The sequence below is a fragment of the Heloderma suspectum genome, chromosome 3 (assembly GCF_057233095.1).
Source record: "Heloderma suspectum isolate Gila_16-S chromosome 3, 16-S_ref, whole genome shotgun sequence".
Lineage (NCBI taxonomy): Eukaryota > Metazoa > Chordata > Lepidosauria > Squamata > Helodermatidae > Heloderma > Heloderma suspectum.
The window spans coordinates 71,950,020-71,975,212 of NC_139460.1; the positions used below are offsets into that span (position 1 = coordinate 71,950,020).

General features: G+C 41.5%; 1 protein-coding gene across 3 annotated transcripts in view; it reads left to right on the forward strand.

Moving 5' to 3' along the window:
* Nucleotides 1–25,193, forward strand: part of ROBO1 (roundabout guidance receptor 1) — a 602,488-nt gene that overhangs the window by 191,221 nt on the left and 386,074 nt on the right. For all 3 annotated transcript variants that reach the window (XM_084843506.1, XM_084843507.1, XM_084843508.1), the window contains exon 2: nucleotides 7,203–7,529. In XM_084843506.1, the coding sequence (XP_084699632.1) occupies nucleotides 7,203–7,529 (327 nt within the window). The remainder of the gene's footprint in view (nucleotides 1–7,202; nucleotides 7,530–25,193) is intronic.

Genomic DNA, 25,193 nt, shown 5'->3' on the forward strand with positions numbered 1-25,193 from the left:
GCTTGTGTACCCACCACCCTCATCTCATCTCTCTAGGAGGAGGACCTCAGATGATGATCACAAATTTCAGGCAGCTCATATGGGAGGAAGAGGTATTTCAGATACCTTGACCCCAAGCTGTTTAGGGGCCAAGCTGGTAGGGACTCTCTCAAAGTTAGTTACCTAGAAATCTTAGATAAGAAACAGTACCTTGAACTGGGTTCAGAAACAAAGTGGAAGCCAGTACAGCTGTTTCAAGACCAGAATTATGTGGTCTCTAAAACATGAACCAGATAACAACCTGGTCACTATGTTTTGCATAGCTGAATTCTCCAAACATTTTTCAAGGACAGTCCCACATGCAGTGCGTTACACTAATGTAAATGTGAGGTGATTAAAGTGTAGATCACTGTGGCCAGATCAGCCTCTCTGAGGGATGCAGCTGATGCACCATCCAAAGTTGGGCAGAGACATACCTAGCCATTATTGCCACCCAACCATCCAGGAACAGCACTGGATCCAAGAGAACCTCCAAGCTATGTACTTAATCCTTCAGAGAGAGTGCTACCCCATCCAGAGCGGGTTGTACTTCCAGTTCTGGATTGCCCGTCTGCTGACCAGCAGGACCCCCGTCTTGTCTAGATTGAGGTTCTCCTATGTGCTCTGAAAGTCTGTGCCTGCACTAGATCACTGAATTTGAGAAAGATTTCTAGGTTAATAACTTTGAGAGAGTCTTTAAAACATAAGATCACATGGTTTCAAAGCATGAGTATGCAGAAAGCATACAATAAGATGGCCACATATATTCATTACTTATACTTATGAATCTCGGGGTGTCCAGATCCATATCACAGTTTTAAAGTGGATGAAATCCAGTTTGAGACTAGTGACATTAAAGGGCAGAATTATCCCAGCTTAGAAAGGTTGGTATAATCACAGAAACATCCAGAATGCTTGCATGTAAACAATTGTAACATTTATATAGGGATCATGTCTTAAAGGCAAATGATACAGCAATCTTGCTGATGCTAAACAGATCCTAATCTTCCTGCCTGAGTGGGAGGCAGTTCAGAAACCAGAAGAAAGGCAGAGTCTAAATGAAATAAATAGAGGGAAGGGGGAGTTTTCAAAGCACTTAACATATATTATCTTAGCAATATTTTCAGGAATCCTGTATTGTAAGACCTTATTTGTATCACTTACTACATACGAAAAAGCCCAAGCTGAAAGATCCTGACATATGTAAGGCAACCTAGTGTGTTCATAGTTGGGCTTATCTGAACCAGAGACTTCCTGGTTCATAGGTCATGCTTTTAACTACTCTCCTACACCAACTCTCTGCATAGCCCCTTTGTGATTAAAAAAACCACAAACAGCTGAGGAAATTAGGTTTTTGCAGAATCTTGATACTAAGCTTGCAAATGAATATGTGAAGGTGATCAGTATTATGTCCACAAGAATTGCTCTTTTAACCAAAGGCATGGAATATTTGGCATGCTATATTTTGCACTTTGAGATGTGAAATTTATACTGGAGCAGGTTGTGCAAGTGTGTTAGTTTCCTCTAATGCAGTGTTTATGAGCTTTGGAAGGAAAAATGTGAGTTCTTTGTAGATAAAGTAAGTAACCAATGAGTATTGTGTTTCTGTGCTCACACACTATCCCTTCTGGAACAGATTTCTGACAAGAAAATTACAGGATTGGTCCCCTTTGTAGGATTTATGTTGATAGATAAAGTTGCTTCTACTCAATAAAACACAAATTGGAACTTAAATAACTTGACTATAAGGAAGGAAAATTAAAAGTATAGTAGTGGAAGATTACTCATATGTCAAAGCCATTACATCCCCTTTGGCGGCTGTCATCAAATTTGCTGTTAATGCTCTCTCTATACCACTTGTTTCCTCATGAAAAGCACAGCCCTGAGAAATTTTATGAAATGTTGCAGATAAGTGTGACTTTATTATGGTACTTTGGTAGAAATATGTTATGGGGAGTTCCCTATATGTCTTTTCTAATGTATGAAGAAAATTGAACGTAGCATTTGCAGTCTCTTCATCCATCCTTCCTTTTCTGAAAGTTTTAAGATTTTCATTCTCTATCCTTCCTTCCTCATTAAAGTGTTGGCAAACCAACACAGGACTGAATGGCAATTTTGAACTATTCAGCTTCTCACTAATACCTTGCCTCTAATAGCATGTTTGTCCCAGAGTGACAAAATATAGGGCCTGTTTCCCCCCCCCCCCCGCTCTGCTGCCAGTAGCATCTTTCATGGAAGGGGGATTTAAGTTGAGGGAAATGGTTTGGATGGAGTGTTAAAAAAAAAAATCCCCCCCCCCCGCATGCTACTGCCCGAATCCAACCCCCTCAACCCATCACTGTTTTTAATGATAGAAGTTGATGCTGGGAAATATGGTTATGAATATCCCACATCACATCTAAGGCTACACAGAATCAGAAATTCTGAATGGTTCCAGCTCTGGAATATCCTCCCAGTGAAGATATGTCAGGCTCCCTCTATGATGTCTCTTAGACAGAGATTGAAAATATTTTTTAAAATTTCAGCAGGATTTTAATGTGTAGATTCTTTTCTTTTAGATTGCATTATTTTATTCATTTGAAGACTTTTTCTTCATTGAGACCTTTTATGATTAGTTTTATTTGTGTATACTGACTCATACTTCTGGCAATGCTGTTCTATTTTTTGTCTTACATTGTTTTAGTGTCATCATTTCTGTAAAACATTGTATTTTAGCTTTCATCTGCCTTTTAGGACTAGACCTCACAAAGTGGTTGCATTAAAAATGTTAAAAGCAATACAATAATGGAGTAAATAACATGTAATAAAACAGCATCGGATGAAATTTATATATTTGGGGGGCCAGAAGAAAATTAGTAAAACACTTGGTGGAATAACAACATCTCAGTTCCATTTAAAAGCCCCAAGAGAGGATTCAAGTGGAGGTATCAGGGGAGGAAATTTCACAAGTGTGAGCCATCACTAAAAAGGCTCTGTATCTATAATTCACCAACCTTAGTGGTGGGCCAGAAACTAGAGCCACTAATCACATTTCTGCACCACCCAATAACTGAAGCTCTGGACACATTCATTTGGACATAAGTGTTATGTCAAATCACCGGACCTGAAATTGTTCAGAGCTTTAAGTCTAAAAATAAGTGGGTAACCAATGCAACTTAAAAAATTAGTGTCATATGATCACACCACTTAGCATTTTAAATTATATTTTGTAGTTTGTTGTTGACTGTTTTAAATTTCTGGTGTAAGCTGTTCTAGATGCTCTGTGAGAAGAGCAGTGAAAAATACTTAATACTAACATTAAAACTCGTATTAAATTCCTTCAGTATTTTGTTTCACATGTTCAGCACATCTGTCCAAAACTTCCAGTGTTAGTACAGTGGTATAGTTCATGGATAGACAGGAATTACATAAGAAGCTGTCTTACAATTGGTTGGGACATTAGTCCATCCAGTGCTGTATCGTCTGCACTGACTGGCCATCACTCAGCAGAGTTTCAGACAGGAGTATTTCCCAGCCCTACTCAGAAATGCCAGGGATTTAATGCTGACTTGAACACCGCTATTGATGCAGTGCCTGTTGAGGTGTCCAGTGTATCATCTTATTGTTTGGGGGGATCAGTTTCAGTTTTTGGAGTCTGAGGATGTGGACAAGAAGCCTGCATCTGTTCGACCCACCACATGCTGTCTCAACCCTTGCCCATCATGGCTTGCCACCATACGAGCTAGCCATGGTGGGGCCAACTGGATGGATCAGGGGAGTGGTCCCTACTGCCTTGAAGGAGGCAGTGGTATGAACACTTCTGAAAAAACCCTCCCTTGATCCAGAGATCTATGCTTACTATTGCCCAGTCGCAAATACCCCTTTTCTGAGTAAGGTGCTCGAGAGAGTGGTGGCATCTCAGCTGCATGTGCTCTTGAATGAAACTGATTCTCTGGATCCATTCCAGTCTGGGTTCAGGCCTGTTTTCTTGGGACAGAATCGGCCTTAGTCACTTCAGGAGAAGGTCGGGGGAGTGCGACCCTGCGACTTCTCAATCTTTCAGTGGCTTTTGATACCATTGACCACAGTATCCTTCTGGACTGCCTCTGTGAGTTGGGAGTTGGAGGCACTGTTCTACAGTGGTTTGACTCATACTTGCAGGTCAGTTCCAAAGAACAGCATTGTGTGACTGTACCTCAGCCCCATGGCAGTTAAACTGTGGGGTGCCACAGAGCACCATCCTGTCCCCAATATTATATAATATCTATATGAAGCCGTCGGGAGTGGTCATCAGGAGATTTGGGGCAAAGTGTCACCAGTATGCTGACAACACCCAGCTCTATTTCTCTGTGTTACCTGAATCAGGAGAGGACATGCATGTTCTGAACTGGTGCCTGGATGCAGTTATGGCTTGGATGAATGCCAGTAAACTAATGCTGAATCCTGATAAGACAGAGATCCTCTGGGTTGGCATTTCCCAGTCCAGGAATTAGGGTGTTTGCCTGTTCTGGATAGGGTTGCACACCCTCTGAAGGAGCAGGTCTGTAGTTTGGGGGTGCTCCTGGATCCATCTTTCTCACTGCAGGCCCAGGTGGCCTCAGTGGTCCAGAGTGTTCATTGCCAACTTCGGTTGGTACTCCAACTTTGCCGTTCGTGGATAGGGATAGCCTAACCACAGTGATCCATGCGCTAGTAACCTCATGATTAGACTACTGCAATGTGCTCTATGTGGGGCTGCCCTTGTGTGTGGTTCAGAAGCTGCAGCTAGTGCAGAATGCAGCAGCTAGAGTGTTCACTGGGACACCTAGCTATGCTCATGTAACACCTGTGCTAAAAAAAACTTATTTAAAACTCTAAACAACCTGGGACCAAGATACCTAGCAGACCACCTTCCCTTATATATACCCAGGCAACCTTTAAGATCAGCAGAGGAGGCCTTGCTGGTCATTCCAAAATGAACAGAATGTCGCCATGAAGCATGCAGACAGTATGCCTTCTCTGTAGCAGTACCCACTGTCTGGAAAACCCTTCTTCATGTAGTTCGGGAGGCAGAAAATGTGACATCTTTTAAATACCACAAATATAAATACCACACATGAGACCTTCTGTATGCAAAGAATACACTCTACCACTATGACCATTCCCAAGGAAAGGATTGGAGATGGTCCCGTTAGAACAGGGATAGGGAATGTGTGGCTCTGATGAAGTTGGACTGCTGCTAGGTTTTATTCTGGCTGTATTTTTATACTGTAGTTTTAAGCTGTTATCTTTTATACTGTTCTTATTCTGTGCTTTGTAGTTTTAATTTTTGTGAACTGCTCCGAGAGTTCAGCTATTGGGCAGTATAGAAATGTAATAAATAAATATAAATAATTCTCATCATCCCTAGTCAGTATAGCCAATTGTGAGGGATGATAGGAGTAGTTATCCAACAACATCTGGGGAGCCACACATTCCTCATCTTTGCTTTAGAATGACTTTTGGACACTTCCATAGGTGATAGTTGGATATAGAAGGCAAGCTCAGATATAATCCTAAATGATTGTTTACTGTTACATGGATGAGCTGTGGAGAGCCTTGGGATCATGTGTCCCCACCCCATTTCTCTGGTGTTTGCCAGAGGATGAAATCAGAAGCATCTACTTAGATTTTAACCTAGCAGAGTTCCCTGTTCTGTCCAAAGTCGGGGAACTCTAGTTAGCTTCAACTCTAACTATGTGAACTATGGTTTGTGATCTAGGCTTATTCTCTAAGAAAATCAGAGTTCCACAAGTTTGGACATAATGGTCTGGCTACTTTAAAACAGAAGCAGGTATTTCTGATCTGTTTCTCCTGGGGCGCACCAGAGAAGGAGAGGGCAATGGGGAATGTGCAAACTTGAGGTTCAGTATGGCTTTTGCATGTAATGCCAAACCATGGTTTAGAACAGGATTTCATCTGAACTGATCTAAGGAGTGTGTGAGTATGCACGTATGAACACTTGCATGCAAAAGCAGATGAAGACCAGATGAAGACATTTCAAAGACTTCATATTTATTTTACAGAAAAAGCTGAAAGCAATTAAAACATTAATTCACTACACCAAGTAACCCAAGCTAAGGGACTAGTAGTTCTTTCCTAAAATAACATAAATTGAAAAATGTGGTGTGCCCTTCTGGTGTCTGAAATTAAAAGTAGTCACAAGTTTCTTCTAAGTGAAAGCTTGGAAAGAATATTTGAATATCAGAATTTATAATGGATACAGAGATGGCTCATTACACTTTTGTGCAATAATTAACTACCTTTAGATTAGATCATAGAATAGTAGTAGGGTTGGAAGGGGCCTGCAAGGCCATCAACAGATTGTGCTATTGTACTACAAGGGGCTTCTGTTGAAGCTATTTGTTAACTACAACTGGTCCAAAATGCAGCAGCTATGATCCTGACTGGAACTGGCCATAGGAATCATTTCACATCATTTCACACCAATCCTAAAAGAATCCTAAAAGCACAGTTCAAATGCTGCTTTTGATCTATCTCTAAAGTCCCAGAGAGTTTGGGAGCTGTTTTCTGAAGCAAAGCCTCTTTATAGATCACTTTTCATGCGTTCAAATGTTCTGAGGAGATACTACTACAGGTACTTCTGCTATCCAAATAGACATGGAATGTGGGGGGGGGGGTGCAGGGAGGATATAACCACAAAATCTAATGCCAGTGGTGATAGTGCCACTATCCCAGTGTTTGAACTCTCGGTTTGAGGCAGTGAAATTACCCATCTCCATCGTGGCCTTTAGGAGACATGTGAAAGCAATACTCTTTGAAACTCTATTAGTCAAAAGGTTCTGCTGAAATGTGGATATGTGTGTTTATATAATTGTTGCATCACTTTTATTGATTTCAAGATTGTACTGATCTTATATTGATTTATTAAGTGTTGGTTTCTAGCACTGTTGTTCTTTTCTTAAGTGTTTATTATGAACTGCTTTGAAAACTACTCAGAAATGGTATACATATTAATAATAGAAATAACTGAAATGTTAACAGGTGGGTAGGGAGGAGAGAAATCTTCTGTAAATCACAACATTTTACCAAATAGTTGCTGACATCAAGCTAATAAAGAATAACTTTTTGGTTCCCAAGTATACGTCATTTAAATCCGAGCTTGAGCATCTCCATCACATATTAGCAAACAGTAGAAATTTAAAAATTGCATTTTCCTCCCTCAGGTTCCCGTCTTCGACAAGAGGATTTCCCACCTCGGATTGTTGAACATCCTTCGGATCTAATTGTTTCTAAAGGAGAACCAGCAACTTTGAATTGTAAGGCAGAAGGCAGACCAACACCAACTATTGAATGGTACAAAGGAGGAGAAAGAGTTGACACTGACAAAGATGATCCTCGTTCTCATCGGATGTTGCTACCAAGTGGATCTTTATTTTTCTTACGCATAGTTCATGGCCGCAAAAGTAGGCCTGATGAAGGAGTCTATGTCTGTGTAGCAAGGAATTACCTTGGTGAAGCTGTGAGCCACAATGCATCATTGGAAGTAGCAAGTAAGTCTTCCTTCTCTCCTTCACTCAAGCCACTTGCTTGAGTGGATTTTGTTTTTAAAGATAGGTAGAAGTTATTGGCTTTCATTATCATTTAGGGCACAATTCTATGCATGTTTAGACAGGAAAAAGGTCCTACAACTACTAGCATTCCCCAGTTATAGGACTTTTTTCTGTTTAAACACGCATAGGATTGTGCCCTTAATATTTGATCTGAAGATAGGGCGAGACATAGATAGATTTGAGAGTGAAATGCTAGCATTCTACCAATGCTTGTAAATGATATTTAGATGCATACAAGCAGATGATGAATGTGACTAAGTGGATGAATTTGACTAAGTAAATTAGAATGCTTAACTTTGTTTTGAGAATGTGACTCAAGAAGCTAATTGTATCAAGAAACAGTTAAAAAGGAGCAAAAAAAGTTTCTAGCCTAAACAAATGTATAAAATCAAACAAAATGATGAAGCAGTTTTAATGTGTCTGGAATTGTTCATAATCAGTTGCAAACTGGAATAAGGATATTCTTGTACACATTTGTATATACTGAGTAGTGGTGCAGCAGCACATCTTCTCATTCATTTAATTGGGCTTGCACTGTTGCTTAACCTACTTACTTAAACACATGAGTGGGGACGGGGCTATGCCAATTTTATTTATTTTTTTATTTATTATATGTCTATACCACCCATCAGACGAAGCTCTCTGTTTACAAGATGAGTAGCCCCACCCCTGCTATTGTGCATGTCACGAAATCTCTCCCCCTGGTGTTCATGTAATCAGAGTTCCTGTTCACATGAAAGCCTTTGTATATACTGCTGTATGTGCAAAGTCCCCCTTCCTTCGTAAATTTGCAGTGTATGCACAGACATTAGCTGGAATGACTATATGATGTGTATGACAGCAGGGATGAGGCAATTTGACATGGCACTGTCCATCTCATTTATTTAATTAAGTGGGTTAAGCAGCACCTGAACAGGGCTAGAGTTTATACTTTTTTGCTTCCTACCTGCAAAGCCATATGAATTTGTACCTGAAGCTTTTCAATGTGAATGCTATTTGTGTATTTTGTAGCAGATATTAGAGTTAGCATGTAAGATTCAGTTGTGGCCGATGGTAGGTATAGTTGCACATTCATTTCTGTATATGCAGTGAATGCCATTTTGTTGTTATATATTCACTTCAATATCTAAAACAGGCACTAGCCTCTTTCATGCTATTGTGTTCTGAGTATATCAGTTCTCCATTAAATGCCTTCATGTTTGTCTAAGACCTAAATTGGTGGGGCAGTATTGCTACTGCCAATTCACTTGTCAGCTTTTAAGTGCACTTCTTACCTTTGTCATGAATCATCTTGATTTAGATTACAATGAGAATGTTAGAGGTAAAGACTGGATATTTATTAAAAACAGTCATTACATGGTTAGCCACTACAAGGTTTCTCAAGTGCTTCATTAAGACTTTGAGATGAGGATAAAACATGCATATTTTTAAAGATCCTGAAATGTTCTCCGCATAATGGTGGTGTAGCATTAAAATGCTTACCTGGTTTTAAATTAATACTGATATCTAATCTTAGATGTATGAAATGTAGGGTGAGGTTTACAGAGACTTTATTAAAATGGAAGTGTGGAGTTTTCACAAATTAGATGTATATATCTAGTAATAATGCTGCACAGTTTTAAACTCTAAACTGTATAGAAAGGTTCTAATAGAAAAAGCAAAGAACAGAAAGGTATATTTAACTTGTAGATCAGGGGTGGGGAATAGTATTGGAGTGAGGGTGGGCAGAATGACCAATGATGTCAAGGGCCAATGACATCAGGGGGTATTTATGTTTTTTTAAAAAATCAGAACAATCGATGTAAATTTTTTAATCCAATTTTTTAGTTTTAAAAAATCATCAGTTTTGATCCAACCTGTTCTCTGATTCAAACCATCTTGCTAGTGAGAAAAATCCACCACCACTCTCTTAAGTCCTATGGGCTGGTTAGAAGACTTGAGGTAAAGGCTGGGGTATTGGGGGTATGTTTGATTTATTTAATCAGTGTGAGTGAATTATTATCAAGATTACATTGATAAACACGGGCAGTTTATCCCTTCCCACCCTCAACCTCCCTGAAATCTCCCCTACATCCACCCCATGGCTATGAACATTAGAAAAAACGTAATTATCAGTGCCAGTGGGATATTTTTTCTTATGTTCCTAGCTGTGCAGTGGGGCCAAGTTTGGGGGGGGGGGGGTTGCAGCTGAGAAGGGAACAAATAAATCTCCCCCCTCCATCCATCATATGCATCCTTGTCTAACTTGAGAAGGAGTTTGTTGAAGGCACTGTTTCTTATCTTCTCTTTTAGCCTTCTGATGAGCAGAGAGGCTATTAATAATATTATAAAATGTACTTTTCCATATTGCCTGCTTTCCTGTCCCCTTTCTTCCATGGTTTCCCATTTCCTTTTCCATGGAATTATTCCCAAGGCTTCTATCCATAACAGTATTTTCATTTACAGTTATATATTCTATACTATGTGCATGATCAATGAACTGTTAATAAGAAAAAGTGATATATTGCTTGTCATTTTTTGGTGGCATTGTATATAACAATGTAGGTTATTACCTCCCAGGCAAATGGTTTCTGTGAAAGCCCAGTAAAAATAAGATTAGGTATTAAGAGAATATGAATATAGTATTTTTGGTAATTGTTGCAATGGTTGGAGTATTTTGGACAGTACAAGCAGTTTCTCTGGTAAAAACCATGGTAAAATGGTCAATGGTAAAAACCATTGACTATTTGAAAGCAAAGTAGTAAAAATAGGATGCGACTTATGCAAATCTATGAAACACATGGTTCTGGAAAATGGAGTAAAACTGTCAGAAGAAGGTGGAATTCTTAGCTACTCAAGAAACACTTTGTTCCATATTCCTAAATTTTGTTCTAAGCATATTTGTCTTAACAAAACATTACTTAGGTTACCTACTGGAGTCACAGCTGGATGTGGCTTTAAGTTGATTGAGGTTGATTGGGCATGCAAGTAGAGAGGGGATTGCAATTCCTAAGACGTTTTCTATGAGCAAAGGCAATGGTAGTATGGAAGCAGTAACCCACCCACAAGATATGCCATATTTCTACTGAAGTCTGTTCAGCTCTGTTCTTGACTTTCTGAACTGAGCCTTTTCACGAGTTGAAATGTACTTAAATTAATTCCATGTTTTTGTTTTTAAGGAATATAACCGGGTTCAGATTACCATCTGCAGAGACATGTTCTCTGGTAGTGAAAGGTCCTCTGCAATGTGGTAAAGGGCATGTTCTTGTCAAAGCTATGCTGTGTAATTTTCTCTATAAATGTCAGTTTTCACAGGGGAAATACAGGGTTGATCACTGCGTACTTCTCTAAATAGTCCATACAAGAACCTAGCAGTGATATAAATATTTTAAGTATTAAAGACTGCATTTTAGTATTTAGAATAAAGAATAGCAAATGCAATTTTGGTTAAGAAGTCTTCTGTCAACATACCAGGGATGAACTGCAGCTGTTTCATGTCTTTTATTTACTTGTTCAAAGCATTTTAACCCTGCTGTTCAGATGGAAAAGGCTCCTAGAACAGCTTACAAATATCAGTCACAAGACCATCCTGGCTTTTAGGCTTACAATCTAAGTCATGACACAGTGACCCAGTTCTTACGTAATGCTAAGCCAGGGTTCTGTCCTGTTTTTGTTTAGTGTGACGTGTGAACCCGGAACCCTGGCTTGTCTCTTCCCTGGACAAGCCAGAGAAAGAATCTATGTTCCATTGTTGCCTTCTTTCTTTGGCTTTTTGGAGGAAAGACAAGTCAAAGTTCTGGGTTCTCACATAGAATCATAGAATAGTAGGGTTGGAAGGGGTCTACAAGGCCATCGAGCCCAACCTCCTGCTCAATGCAGAATCCAAGTCAGAGCATCCCTGACAGATGGCTGTCCAGCCACGTCTTCAATGCCTCCAGTGTGGGAGAGCCCACCACCTCCCTAGATAATTGGTTCCATGTTGTCGTATCGCTCTAACAGTCAGGAAGTTTTTCCTGATGTTCAGCCGGAATCTGGCTTCCTGTAACTTGAGCCCATTATTCCGTGTCCTGCACTCTGGGATGATTGAGAAGAGATGCTGGCCTTCCTCTCTGTGACAACCTTTCAAGTACTTGAAGAGCGCTATCATATCTCCCCTCAGTCTTCTCTTCTCAAGGCTAAACATGCCCAGTTCTTTCAGTGTCTCTTCATAGGGCTTTGTTTCCATTCCCCTGATCATCTTTGTTGCCCTCCTCTGAACCCTCTCCAGCTTGTCTGCATCCTTCTGAAAATGTGGTGCCCAGAACTGGACACAGTACTCCAAATGAGGCCTAACCAGTGCTGAGTAGAGGGGAACTAGTACTTCCCGGGATTTGGAAGCTATGCTTCTATGAATACAGCCCAAAAGAGCATTTGCCTCTTTTGCAGCCACATCACATTATTGGCTCATATTCAGCTTGTGATCTACAACAATTCCAAGATCCTTCTCATTTGTAGTGTTGTTGAGCCACGTATCCCCCATCTTGTAACTGTGCATGTGGTTTCTTTTTCCTAGGTGCAGAACTTGGCATTTATCCCTATTAAATGTCATCCTGTTATTTTCTGCCCAGCGTTCCAGCCTACCAAGATTACTTTGAATTTTGTTTCTGTCTTCCGAAGTATTAGCTATCCTACCCAATTTTGTGTCATCTGCATATTTGATCAGCATCGCACTAAACAAACCACAGATGGATGGGCTGTGGTTTGTTTGAGCTTGCAGCAAGAGCCACCAGGCAGGGTGCAATAGCTGCCATGGTGTCTGGACCAGTCCCAAAGGAATAGGGATCAGGAGGGAGGGAGAAGGGAAAAAATCAAATTCGGGTACTAATTTTTTGCTTAAAAGTTCTTATACAAACCAGCTGCAATAGAAACAGTTCAAAGACAGGAGGAACCAAAAGTTGCTGGTCTCTCAGCAGAGCTGATGGAATGGCCCAGCTTCCCACTCTTATTCTTCTGCAGCCTGATGGAATGACATCTGCCAGGTGACAGTTGATGGAGGAAGGAGCCTGTTAGAGCTGGTTTTTCAGCAGATTTGATGGTGGCCCTGCTTCCCTTCCTTCCTCACTATAAGTCCAGCCTTTCCCAATCTTGTGCCTCCAAGGTATGTTAGACTACAACTTCATCTCCAGCTGGCATGGCCATAGAGACTGGGGATAGTGGGAGTTGGAGTCCAACACATCTGGGGGGCATTGGGTTGGGGGAGGCAATTTTTTCCCATATAGCCTTGATTGGCTGCTGTGACAATTATCAGAGGGCCTCGTGGTTGTGCCACATCCCACAGATATGGTGACAACCAGAAGGAGGGCCTTTTCTGTGGTAGCATCCACTCTCTGGAATACCGCCCCCCCCAATATAAAACATGTGCCAATTCTGCAGTTCAGGTTCACGTTGAACACTTCTTTATTTGCCTTGGCCTTTGATGATATGTAATGCCTGCCATTTTGATTTTATGTTTGTTTTCTGATGGCCGCTGGTTAAGTTTTAGTTATATTGTATAAGTATATGCATGCATGCACATGCATTGACATAATTCACAACATGCAACTCTCTCTCGCGCGCACACAGCTCATTCACTCGCACACGCAAACCCAACTCGTGCCCAAAAGCATTTCAGAGGCCTGGCACCTGCTTTGATCTGCTAAAACCAACACCCCTTCCAGAAACCTCAAACCACCCAGCCATCCAGGAATCCTGGCTCCTAGCCCTTCTCTAATCCACTCCCTTGTTGAAGGATTCCGACAGCTACCATTTTTTACCTGGAATTTTTTTTAGGGGGAAAAAAATAAGGGGGGCATTTGAGGAACAGGTTCTGTTTCTGCTATAGAAGTATTGTAGCAAGCAGGCAGATGCCTTCAAGCACTGCTTCCTAGGATGTTCTAGGGGTGCTCTAGGAACAAGGCTTCTATGGCAAGAACCATAAATTTTCCATTTTTTCTGGGTTTTGTGGGAGGGGCTGGGGGGCTGCCAGATGAGGCTCGTGCTGCACTTTCTGCACACCTGATTTAGAAAACCATGGAGACGGAGCATCTGAAGGTCCCTACAGCAGAAGTGGGGAGCTGGAACTGGGTGGGGATCCTGCTGACTACAGGCCGAATTATGTCCCATCCAGTCCCTGTTCACGATCTGCTAGCCAACTTCTCAGTCAGGGTGGCTTTGCCTTCCCCTATTCAGATACTGGGTTGGTAAAACATTTATCAACATTTTATTTAACCTTTATTGTTGGTAAAACCGGAGAGCTTCGGCAGTTGGGGCGGCATAGAAATGAAATAAATAAATAAAATAAATATTTAGCATGCCGCTCATCCTACCAGTTGGGAGAGTGAGTGGTGCACCAAAAGGAGGCCCCACTGTGAACTCCAGTTACTGAGTCCTCTTCCCGTTAGCTTACAAGGGGTATGGATTCAAGGCGGGGAAAGGGCCTCACCTGAGACTCACAGGTTGAATGGGTTGGCCTGGTGGGCCAAATTTGGCCCCTGGGCTAGAGGGTCCCTATTCTTGAGAGAAAAAAATTGAAACTTCCAAGTATTTCTGCAATACCTTAGAAAAAATGCAATGTTGTGACAACTACGTGAAGGCATTGGATTATGATGAGACAGAAGGTATCCAGACAGTAGAAATATTCCTGAATATTGCAGATCCAGAAGCTGTTTATGGTTTTTAATCACATAGAGCTTAGCAGGCTGAGAGAACATCCTATGATACAGTTACACAGAAGTAGAAGAGTGTGTTCCAGAGTAAGTGCCAACATTTTGGAGAAATTAATTGCATAAAAATTAAAGGGAAGGTGAGACATTTGATTTTTTTTATTGACTTGAAGTTAGTGATGAGTTAGAGCTTCAGCTAGGACAGTTAACAGGCTGTATAAGAGACCAGACTGTGATTGGCAATAGAGATTCAGTATTGCAATATTAACAACGAAGACTTGTGGAAGAAATGGATCTCAGTTTAGACACCGCTGCTGGAATGAGTCAGGCAACTGAGACTACCTGCACCAACCTAAAAAAAACAGACAGACAGACAGACAGATAGATATCTCCAGATGCTAACAGAATGAGGAAGGGATGGGGATCAAGGAGAAAGTGAAGACAGCAGGAAAGTTTGCAGAGAGAAAATGAGCTAAGAAACCATGTAAGGTGTGGCTATGTACAGAAAATATGACCAAGTCTTTGAATGGCCAGACAGTACAATTAATGCAAGAGAAACAATGGCTTTCCAGTTTGAGGAACAAGCATGTAAAAATCCTGTGCAAGCTAATGAGTTATATTAGGACAACAGTGTAGAAAGCAGTGAAGAACAACGCTATGTGACTGCAATGTTTTGCAGAGATGCCAAAGTTGAGAATTGGAGGCTTCATAATGTTGAATGTAAGAATTTGCCAACCAACACATTACGAGCCAAACCAAAACTCCAACAGTATTCAATCCCAGTTTATAATTTCTGGTACCATCAGATGTCCATGCCACCAAAACTGTCCCTTCCCCAAAACTTGCCTGATAGTTGCGGCTATGGGAAAACCTCGTTTCAAGGCCCACCTGCAGAAAGGGAAGTATATATCACTACGAATTTGCAGAAGCCTCACTAAATGACTTCCAGCTGTACTGAGTAATCAAGAGACATCAACACCATCGGTTTTCCAGATCATGACATGTCTGATCCGTATTTTCAATTTAAAGCACATATATTTGTAACTGAAGGCTTCTCACAACACAGGATGGTAACCATTTCATCCAATCCAAGGTATCATTTAGAAGCCATATTTTGAGGGTGCCCAGATTATTAAAAAAGCTGTGTGTCAGATAATAATGAAAGGTATCTGAGCACTGAAAAGTGTAGAAAGAGATTTTTCTATATTATGGAAGAGATTCTTTACCACATCTGTAACTGGCTCTGTATACAGCTCTGATTGTGCTAATGGTTTTCAATGCTGGCATATATATAGATTTTATGAAAGAAATAAGTAGGGGGTTTCATATTATAGGACCACAGCTGCAGTGTAGGGAGACCCAGATTCTAGTCCCCACTCTGTCATGAAGCTCACTGGGTGACTTTGTGTCTGTCAGGGGCGCCCTAGCTGCCTCTTACAGTCTACTCCAATAGCCAACTCAAGACACAGACAAAAGGATTCTTTTCAAGGCTTTAATCCTTTTACAACTTAATGACTCTTCCAGATGCTAATCACCAGCAACTAAGCAAGTAACAGCACTGGGAAAAGATAGCAGAGTAGCCTATGCTCCAGGTTAGGAAGTTGGTCCCTGTTCGAAGGATAATCACGGGAAGACCCTGAACTTATGGGCTAGGGAGAGATCCTCCCTCTTTCCCTTGGGTCCTCAGGACGCGACCATTGCTTGCGCGCCAAACGAGCGCTACACCTCCTTTCCGCGCCCTCCATCTGTTGTTGCTCCCTGCGTCGAGGTCGAGCGTACAGCAAGCCTCCCTCCAGCACTCTCTTCTGCCAGGGTCACTATCTATCCCAGGAATGCTGGCAGGAGGAATCTCTGCCAGCTGCTGTGCCTGTGAGAGATGAGCGAGCTCCTCTCACATGGATTGCTGTTCCTCCTCAGAATTGGAACTGCTCAGGGGTTCTGTTGGCTCAGTTTCCACCCTGACAGTGTCAGTCACTAACTCCAAGCTTAACCTTCCTCACACAGTTGTTGTGTAGATAAAATAGAGAGGAGGATCATGTACTCCACCTTGGTCTTCTTGGAGGAAAGGTGGCATATAAATGTAATAAGTAAGGGGAAGTCAGATGAATCACATTCCACCATTAAGGGTGCAGTTTTCCACAATATACAGTAGGGATTGTAGGGTGGATATGAAGCCACCCCGATGTGCCACACGCCAGGTTCACACGATATGCCAACCCGCGCTGCATTGCAGGTCACTATGTAAACGGGCGCACGTGCAGCACACACCAGGCCAGAGGGAGAAGCTACAATGACTTCTCTTGCCACTGTAATCATCCAAACATCATTGGTTACTCTTTTTTTTAACTGTAAGTTAACACATTCTGAAATCTTTTCCAGAGTTTTTCCTGACACAGCTACTCCCTAGGCTATATATGGAATAATATTTATTTATTGAAGCTATAGGACTTCTAGTTTGACCGACAGTGAGTAGTGTGCTTTCCTATGTGATTGGTCTCTTTAAGAATGTCATGTCCCACAGTTCTTTAGTTCATGCTGGCATTTTCTGTGCACTTGTAAGGAGATGTTCTCCTGGTAAATTTACAGACCCCAGAAGGCCCCAAAAGCAAATGTAACACAATTTTGCAATAGAAATTGCAGGCATGGTCCCCCAATCCAGATAGGGTCCATAGCCAGGGAGGGGGGAGAATAAAGTACCCCTTAAAGTAAAGTACCCCTATCCACCATGCTAGCATCCTGATCGGGATTGGGCCTCGTGCTCTTCCAGAGACTAAAAGTGGGGAGAAAAAGACGTAGCTGCTAACTGTGTCTTTAAAGTAATGTGTGTTGGTATTTCTTCCATTCTTTTTATTATTTTTTTTAGTTTCTCATTTTTAATTTCACGTTTGCCTAATCAGAGAGTTTTAGATACAGCCTTCTCAACACTGTTGTTGTTGTTCAGTCGTTAAGTCGTGCCGACTCTTCGTGACCCCATGGACCATAGCACGCCAGGCCTTCCTGTCCTCCACTCTCTCTCGGAGTGTGCTCAAGTTCATATTCATTGCATTGGTGATGCTATCTAGCCATCTCATCCTCTGCCGTCCCCTTCTCCTTTTGCCTTCAATCTTTCCCAGCATCAGGGTCTTTTCCAGAGAGTTTTCTCTTCGCATTAGGTGGCCAAAATATTTGAGCTTCAGTATCTGTCCTTCCAATGAGCACTCAGGGTTGATTTCCTTTAGGATGGACTGATTCGACCTCCTTGCAGTCCAGGGGACTCATAAGAGCCTTCTTCAGCACCACGGTTCGAAAGCATCAGTTCTTTGGCGCTCAGCCTTCCTTATAGTCCAGCTCTCACAGCCATACATTACTACTGGGAAAACCATAGCTTTGATTATGCGGACCTTTGTTGGCAAGGTGATGTCTCTGCTTCTTACTATGCTGTCTAGGTTTGCCATAGCTTTCCGCCCAAGGAGCAAGCATCTTTTAATTTCATGGCTACAGTCACTGTCTGCGGTGATCTTGGAGCCCAAGAAACTAAAATCTGTCACTGCTTCCATTTCTTCCCCTTCTATATGCCAGGAAGTGATGGGGCCAGATGCCATGATCTTCGTTTTTTTTTAATGTTGAGTTTCAGACCAGCTTTTGCACTCTCCACTTTCACCCTCAACAAGAGGCTCTTTAGATCCTCTTCGCTTTCTGCCATTAGGGTGGTATCATCTGCGTATCTGAGGTTGTTGATAATTCTCCCGGCAATCTTAATTCCAACCTGTGATTCATCCAACCCGGCGTTTCTCATGATGTACTCTGCATATAAATTAAATAAGCAGGGCGACAGTATGCAGCCTTGTCGTACTCCTTTCCCAATTTTGAACCAATCGGTTGTTCCATGTCTGGTTCTTACTGTTGCTTCTTGACCCTCGTACAGGTTTCTCAGGAGACAGGTAAGGTGGTCTGGTCCTCCCATCTCTTTAAGAATTTGCCACAGTTTGTTGTGATCCACACAGTCAAAGGTTTTAGCATAGTCAATGATCTCAACACTGTAATCAAGTACAATTAACCAAAAACCTTTATAGTATGCTATCCTATGCTGTGGCTAGTTCCAGCTTCACCACTTCCTTGGAGTGGAACGGTAGACCTAAGTCCCAGATTCGTGCATTCACTAGAATAGAAACATGGAGTCTATGCAACTGAAGTTGTCATGCAACTGAAGCTACCATTCCACTACAAGTACCAGATTGGCAGCCAGTACCGTCCACATCCCAGCAGTTTGGAACTTGAGTGAACTTAACCAACCCTTAACACAACATGTTAAACTAAAAGTTTTTTAAAATTAATTGGGTATATATTCCTTCCATTCCTGCAAAACAAGTAATTTAACTATTCTAGCATTTACTCCATGTTTCAGTTCCTCTTAGGAGAGTTGCACACAGTTTCCAAAAACATACTTATCTCCATGCTGTGGCATGTTTCTGGAACATACATCCTCCGCTGGTATTAATTCATTGGATCAGACTGACAGCTGATATGTGTTTCTCAAACTGTTATATTCTGACAGTACGTAGGATCAAAATACACATTATGTTAATTACATAGTGCAGGGGTACAGAACCTCTTTCAGCTTGAGGTTCCGGCTGAATTCCATCTCGGATAAGTTCTTAGACGATCCATTTGTTAGGAGAGACATTTCAACCTTTTCAAATGAAGGAAAAACTGTACCCCGGAGGGCCAGATTGGAAGCTGGGGGCTGGGGGGATGGATTTGGCCCCTGGGCCTGAGATTCTGGATCCCTGACATAGTAAGCCTTATCTTTATTTTATTCTAGAGTAGGTATGTGAAGCCCCAGTTTGGATTGTAACCACTGTGCTCTTTGAGGAGAGGAGTAAACTTTACCTCCAAGTTATTTGTTCCCCAAATCTCTTCCAATGTGGGGGTTAAATAACAACAAAAAAGCTTCCATTGATGCCAGTGGAGGCTTTTTTTCTGTTTGTCAGCAGGCACACACTTTTGCATGATACAGAATTGGTGAAAGTAATGTTTCTTTGTTTTTACCACACTGCTAAAATCTATTGAAAATAGATTTGGAAACTCCTTCTTGACTTTTATTTTCTTTGAAAAGCTCAGATGGGGACTTCAGGCATTTTTATTGAAATGCCAGTGCTTATACCTATAAGCATTGGCATTTAAAAAGATGGTTGAGGCAATAAAAGGTTCCTCTAAATATTTGTTGGTAAGTGCTTAAAAAATCTTACCAACTTTCTATTTGCCTTAAACTGAATGTTATTGTACTATAGCTATAACAGCAGTTGGTATCTTGAATTATTCTATGTCAGCTTCTAAGGCTTTTAAAAATGAAATAACATTTAAACCCTTACTTCCTGCGCAATAAGATAATATTTTTGTATGATTGTGCTGTTTTGCAATGTGGTATATGGTGTTTGTACTTCAGAAAAGCAAATCATTACATTAGTTTGTTATCTTCGTAGAAAGTTTGGATGTTTCAAGTAACATCCTTTGCTACTTCACTCAATAGCACAACAATATTATCATCGAGCATTACTCAACAGGAGACTTCAGTCTAGGCGTTCTGGTTTTCAGTTTAATTCTGGAATGGTAGGAGCAGAAAACAGGGTAAAAAGAAATCCGATATACTAGTAGTTAATTTATTATCTGAGTCTGCATCCTTCTTTAGCCAAATGGTACCACCTACCCACAAGAGGGAGGGATATCAGCAGCTTTGCAGGAACCCATAGATTTGTAGAAATGGGGGGAAATTAGTCCCTCCCAAAACAGCCCAGTGAAGACTGAACTTGCTCACTTTCAGGGGAATGGAATGTAATATCTTGGAAGAGGGCATGGCTGACTGGCTGGAACCCTGAACAAGAGTACTCCACTGCAGTATTTGTCTGTATGGAAGTTATAATGAACAACTGCTGATTTCAAGCCATTTCACCAAAACTGCCCTCTCCACAATGCTGCCACATTCACACTCAGTGAATTGAGGAGGCATTTCAGCATTTTTTTGTGACAGCACATAGGTCTGTGAAGATTTCAGGGTGCTTACTTTTTAATGGTGGTAGTGGCAACCCCCCCCCCTTTTTTTCCATTTTAAACCTGTTTTTCTGCCACCACAAGCTGCAGCAGAACTTTTCTCAGTAGCCACTTCCCAGCAGCCAACTCCTGCCCTACACCTCATACCCGATGCCTCTTGGAATGTTGCTACATCATTATATGGTGTCATTCCTTGGAGCCTTCTGAGGGGGAGAAGTGCAGAAATAAAACTGAAGCTAGGAACCTATGAACCTTGCAGCATGGATCCATTTGTTGTTCCATCCTTTCATAGACATTTATACACATTGTCACATTTCTCTCCACAGTTAAAGAAAACCATTCACTATGCCATTTACACATGTGCGCACTATGAATGACTAGAACAACATATGCCAAAATAGACTTTTATTGGGATTTTCTCCAGGTGCAATAGGACTATTCAGTATCCATTATTAATTGTTCTGTTCAACTTTAAGAAGTATCGTAGTAAGCCTCTGGCCATTCACAGAGGTTTAGGAAGACATATAGCTTATGCTGGTATCTGGCATATAGCTTATGCTGTTTTTTAAATAATTGGTCCAGTATTTCATTGTATTTTTAAAAAAGAGATGAGACAATAGCCTGTGAGTTTTATCTTGGTCTGGACCTTATTACCCTAAAATAGTTGAAATTTTTGCATCTGTGTAAAATTGAGAATATGTCAGATAAATGGGGGTGTCATATATTTTGAGTCACTTTTACGCCAAAGCTGCCACAGATAAAGCAATCAGTTCCTTTTCCCACTGGCTCAAGTGGAACTTCAGGATATAATCTAGTCCAGCTGCACTGATTTGCTGTAGTATTCTAATAAATAGGGTGGGTTTTTTTGTTTTAGGGGTTTGGGGGGGTACTCCTCTAGCTGCTTGCATAGTCAGATAATGCAGGTCCTTGAAGCACTAGGCTTCAGACTCTCTTCAGAATTTAAAATATAATCCTTGAAGCAACTTCTGTTGCAAGGCTTCTAGAAATTACCCACAGATGTTAAAGGTACAGTTAGTTGTCCAAACACAAAAACAGATTCAACAGTTCCTGATTCTGCCTATGAACAAGAGTGTTGATACTGCCCATATGCTGGTGAATACTTTTGCACAATCATGTGCCAGCAATTCTATTACTGGTATTGTTCTGAAGTGCTAATGTAGGTGTTCTGCCAGAAGCAGAATGTGTTTCCAGTCCAGTCAGTGTGACTTCCAGCCCTTTCTATCCTGTAGTTTGTTGGTTGTGAAGGGTGTATTTAGCATGGCTCTAATCTTCAGGTTTATACCATGCTAAGTCATAAACTATTAGACTGATTACAGCGTTTGCCAAACGGTTAATGCTATCAGCTGATTATGACTGAGATCCCAAGTAAAATAACATCTATTAGCTGAGGATAAAGAGGCAGGATGGATTATGAAGATAATGCATGTCCATCCTTCCCATGTGAGTATGGGAGGTGGGAGAGGGGGCAGTCTCGTACCAGGACTTGCCTTCTCTGCAATTACATTGAAAAAAGCAGCTTTCCCCTTACATTTGCCTGATCCTCTGCTGTCTGTGGCAGATTTCACTATCAGTAATGGCTAACGGTTCAAAAACATGATAGTGCAAAGATCTGACAAGTCAGTGAAAAAGTCAGTTTCAGAGTTGCAAAATTGTTAGGAAAGACCATGACTAGACCAGAATGGTGCTTATGACGTATTCATCCTACTTCTGCTGAGTTGAAAAAGATTATTTTTCCAGTTTTCATATTTATCTTACCAAGCATGCTTGAGGTTCAACACAGCTTGAGAAAAGATGGTATTATCACCTGAGCTAAACTGTTAGGAATTTCAGCCTCAGTATTATTGGCAAGTAGTCTAGTAGTCTCCTTCCGTTTTGATACTGTCTTTAAGGAGGCACCAGATTGGGTTTTTAGTTAGTATATCCAAAAGGAAGCACGTAGATAACACATCATAAACTTGATTGTGAACTGATTTGCTTGGATTCCACCCCAAGTCATTAGGTGAAGAGTTTGTCTACCAGCTTCTATTTTATTCAGCTTGTAATAAACGTACAATAAAACCTCAGTATGTTGAAGACATACTGTATGTTCAGTCCCTCCCCAGTAGAGCTAAGATGTGCATTGCTTGGCTGGTTTCCTAGATTCATATCATGTGACCAGAAAGGGATGGTAAAATGTTATGTAATCTCCTTCAATGGACAGCATTAAAACAAAAGTACATAGATATTGCCTCCTCCAAAGCGAACATAATTGTGTGGCTATTGGGTATAGTTCACAGCATCTTTATTTTACGAATTGACAATTGATGGGCCTATCATACTAAAATTCAGCTGCAGCACACTTGCAAAGAAGGCTGACTTCTCCTGATAGTCACAAAGGGGGCGGCGGGGGGGGGGACTGCTTCAGATTTTTGGAGCCATAGCTTCTGAACTAGCAGCAATAAATAAGTTGGTAAAAATATAGACCTCAATCATAATCAGATTCACCAGCTTTGGTATGAAAAACACACCCATTTAGCCTTAATGTTCCTGATTCAGTAATCCAGCGTTGTTAGAGAGCCTATTAGAGATGAGTTCAAGTGCTTGCTTCTCCCTTTCCCTCTATTTAGACATGTGTCTAGTTCAGAGATGAGTTCCTAGTTTGCTAAACCACAGTTTCCACTTGCTGTCTGAATCAGGAAACTGTGGCTGAAGTGCTCCCTACAAATCAGGATTGCAGTGTGATTTTAAATCCTGGTTTTTTATGGAGTGCTTAAAGCACAGTTTTCAAATTCGGACATCATTAATAAAGCCAGGAAGTCTTCACTGAAGTCAGGCATATGAGGGAAGAAAAGGAGAAGAAAGGATTGCTGTTTCCAGCTCCAGTAAATCATGGGTGGCTTGGACCAGAAACATTGTCTGACCCAGGGCTTCTTTGTTGTTGTTGTTCAGTCGTTCAGTCGTGTCCGACTCTTCGTGACCCCATGGACCATAGCACGCCAGGCCTTCCTGTCCTGCGCTCTCTCCCGGAGCGTGCTCAAGTTCATATTCATTGCATCCGTGATGCTATCTAGCCATCTCATCCTCTGCCGTCCCCTTCTCCTTTTGCCTTCAGTCTTTCCCAGCATCAGGGTCTTTTCCAGGGAGTTTTCTCTTCGCATTAGGTGGCCAAAATATTTCAGCTTCAGCTTCATTATCTGTCCTTCCAATGAGCACTCAGGGTTGATTTCCTTTAGGATGGACTGATTTGACCTCCTTGCAGTCCAGGGGACTCGTAAGAGTCTTCTCCAGCACCACAGTTCGAAAGCATCAATTCTTCGGCGCTCAGCCTTCCTTATAGTCCAGCTCTCACAGCCATACATTACTACTGGGAAAACCATAGCTTTGATTAGACGGACCTTTGTTGGCAAGGTGATGTCTCTCCTTCTTACTATGCTGTCTAGGTTGGCCATAGCTTTCCTCCCAAGGAGCAAGCGTCTTTTAATTTCAGGGCTACAGTCACCGTCTGCGGTGATCTTGGAGCCCAAGAAAGTAAAATCTGTCACTGCTTCCATTTCTTCCCCTTCTATATGCCAGGAAGTGATGGGGCCAGATGCCATGATCTTAGTTTTTTTAATGTTGAGTTTCAAAACAGCTTTTGCACTCTCCTCTTTCACCCTCAACAAGAGGCTCTTGAGATCCTCTTCGCTTTCTGCCATTAGGGTGGTATCGTCTGCATATCGGAGGTTGTTGATAATTCTCCCGGCAATCTTAATTCCGACCTCTGATTCATCCAACCCGGCATTTCTCATGATGTACTCTGCATATAAGTTAAATAAGCAGGGTGACAATATGCAGCCTTGTCGTACTCCTTTCCCAATTTTGAACCACTCGGTTGTTCCATGTCTGGTTCTTACTGTTGCTTCTTGACCCTCGTACAGGTTTCTCAGGAGACAAGTAAGGTGGTCTGGTACTCCCATCACTTTAAGAATTTGCCACAGTTTGTTGTGATCCACGCAATCAAAGGCTTTAGCGTAGTCAATGAAGCAGAAATAGACGTTTTTCTGGAATTCTCTTGCTTTCTCCATGATGCAGCGAATGTTGGCGATTTGATCTCTAGTTCCTCTGCCTCTTCGAAACCCAGCTTGTACTTCCGGTAGTTCTCGGTTCGCATACTGCTGAAGCCTAGCTTGTAGGATTTTGAGCATCACCTTGCTGGCATGTGAAATGAGCGCAATTGTGCGGTAGTTTGAACACTCTTTGGCGTTGCCCTTCTTTGGAATTGGAATGTAAACTGACCTTTTCCAGTCTTGTGGCCACTGTTGAGTGTTCCAGATTTGTTGGCATATTGAATGCAGCACTTTAACAGCATCATCTTTTAGGATTTTAAATAGCTCGGCTGGAATACTGTCATCTCCGCTAGCTTTGTTGTTAGTAATGCTTCCTAAGGCCCACTTGACTTCACTCTCTAGGATGTCCGGCTCAAGTTCAGTGACCGCACTATCATGGCTATCAGGGACATTCAGATCTTTCCTGTATAGTTCTTCTGTGTATTCTTTCCACCTCTTCTTAATCTCATCTGCTTCTGTTAGGTCCCTGCCTTCTTTGTCCTTTATCATGCCCGTCTTTGCACAAAACGTTCCCTTGAGATCTCCAATTTTCTTGAAGAGATCTCTAGTCTTTCCCATTCTGTTGTTTTCCTCGATTTCTTGGCATTGTTCATTTAAGAAGGCCTTCTTGTCTCTCCTTGCTATTCTCTGGAACTCTGCATTCAGTTGGGTATATCTTCCCCTTTCTCCCTTGCTTTTCGCTTCCCTTCCTTCGTGAGCTACTTGTAAAGCCTCATCAGACAGCCACTTTGCTTTCTTGCATTTCTTTTTCTTTGGGATGGATTTCGTTGCTGCCTCCTGAACAATGTTACGGACCTCCGTCCATAGTTCCT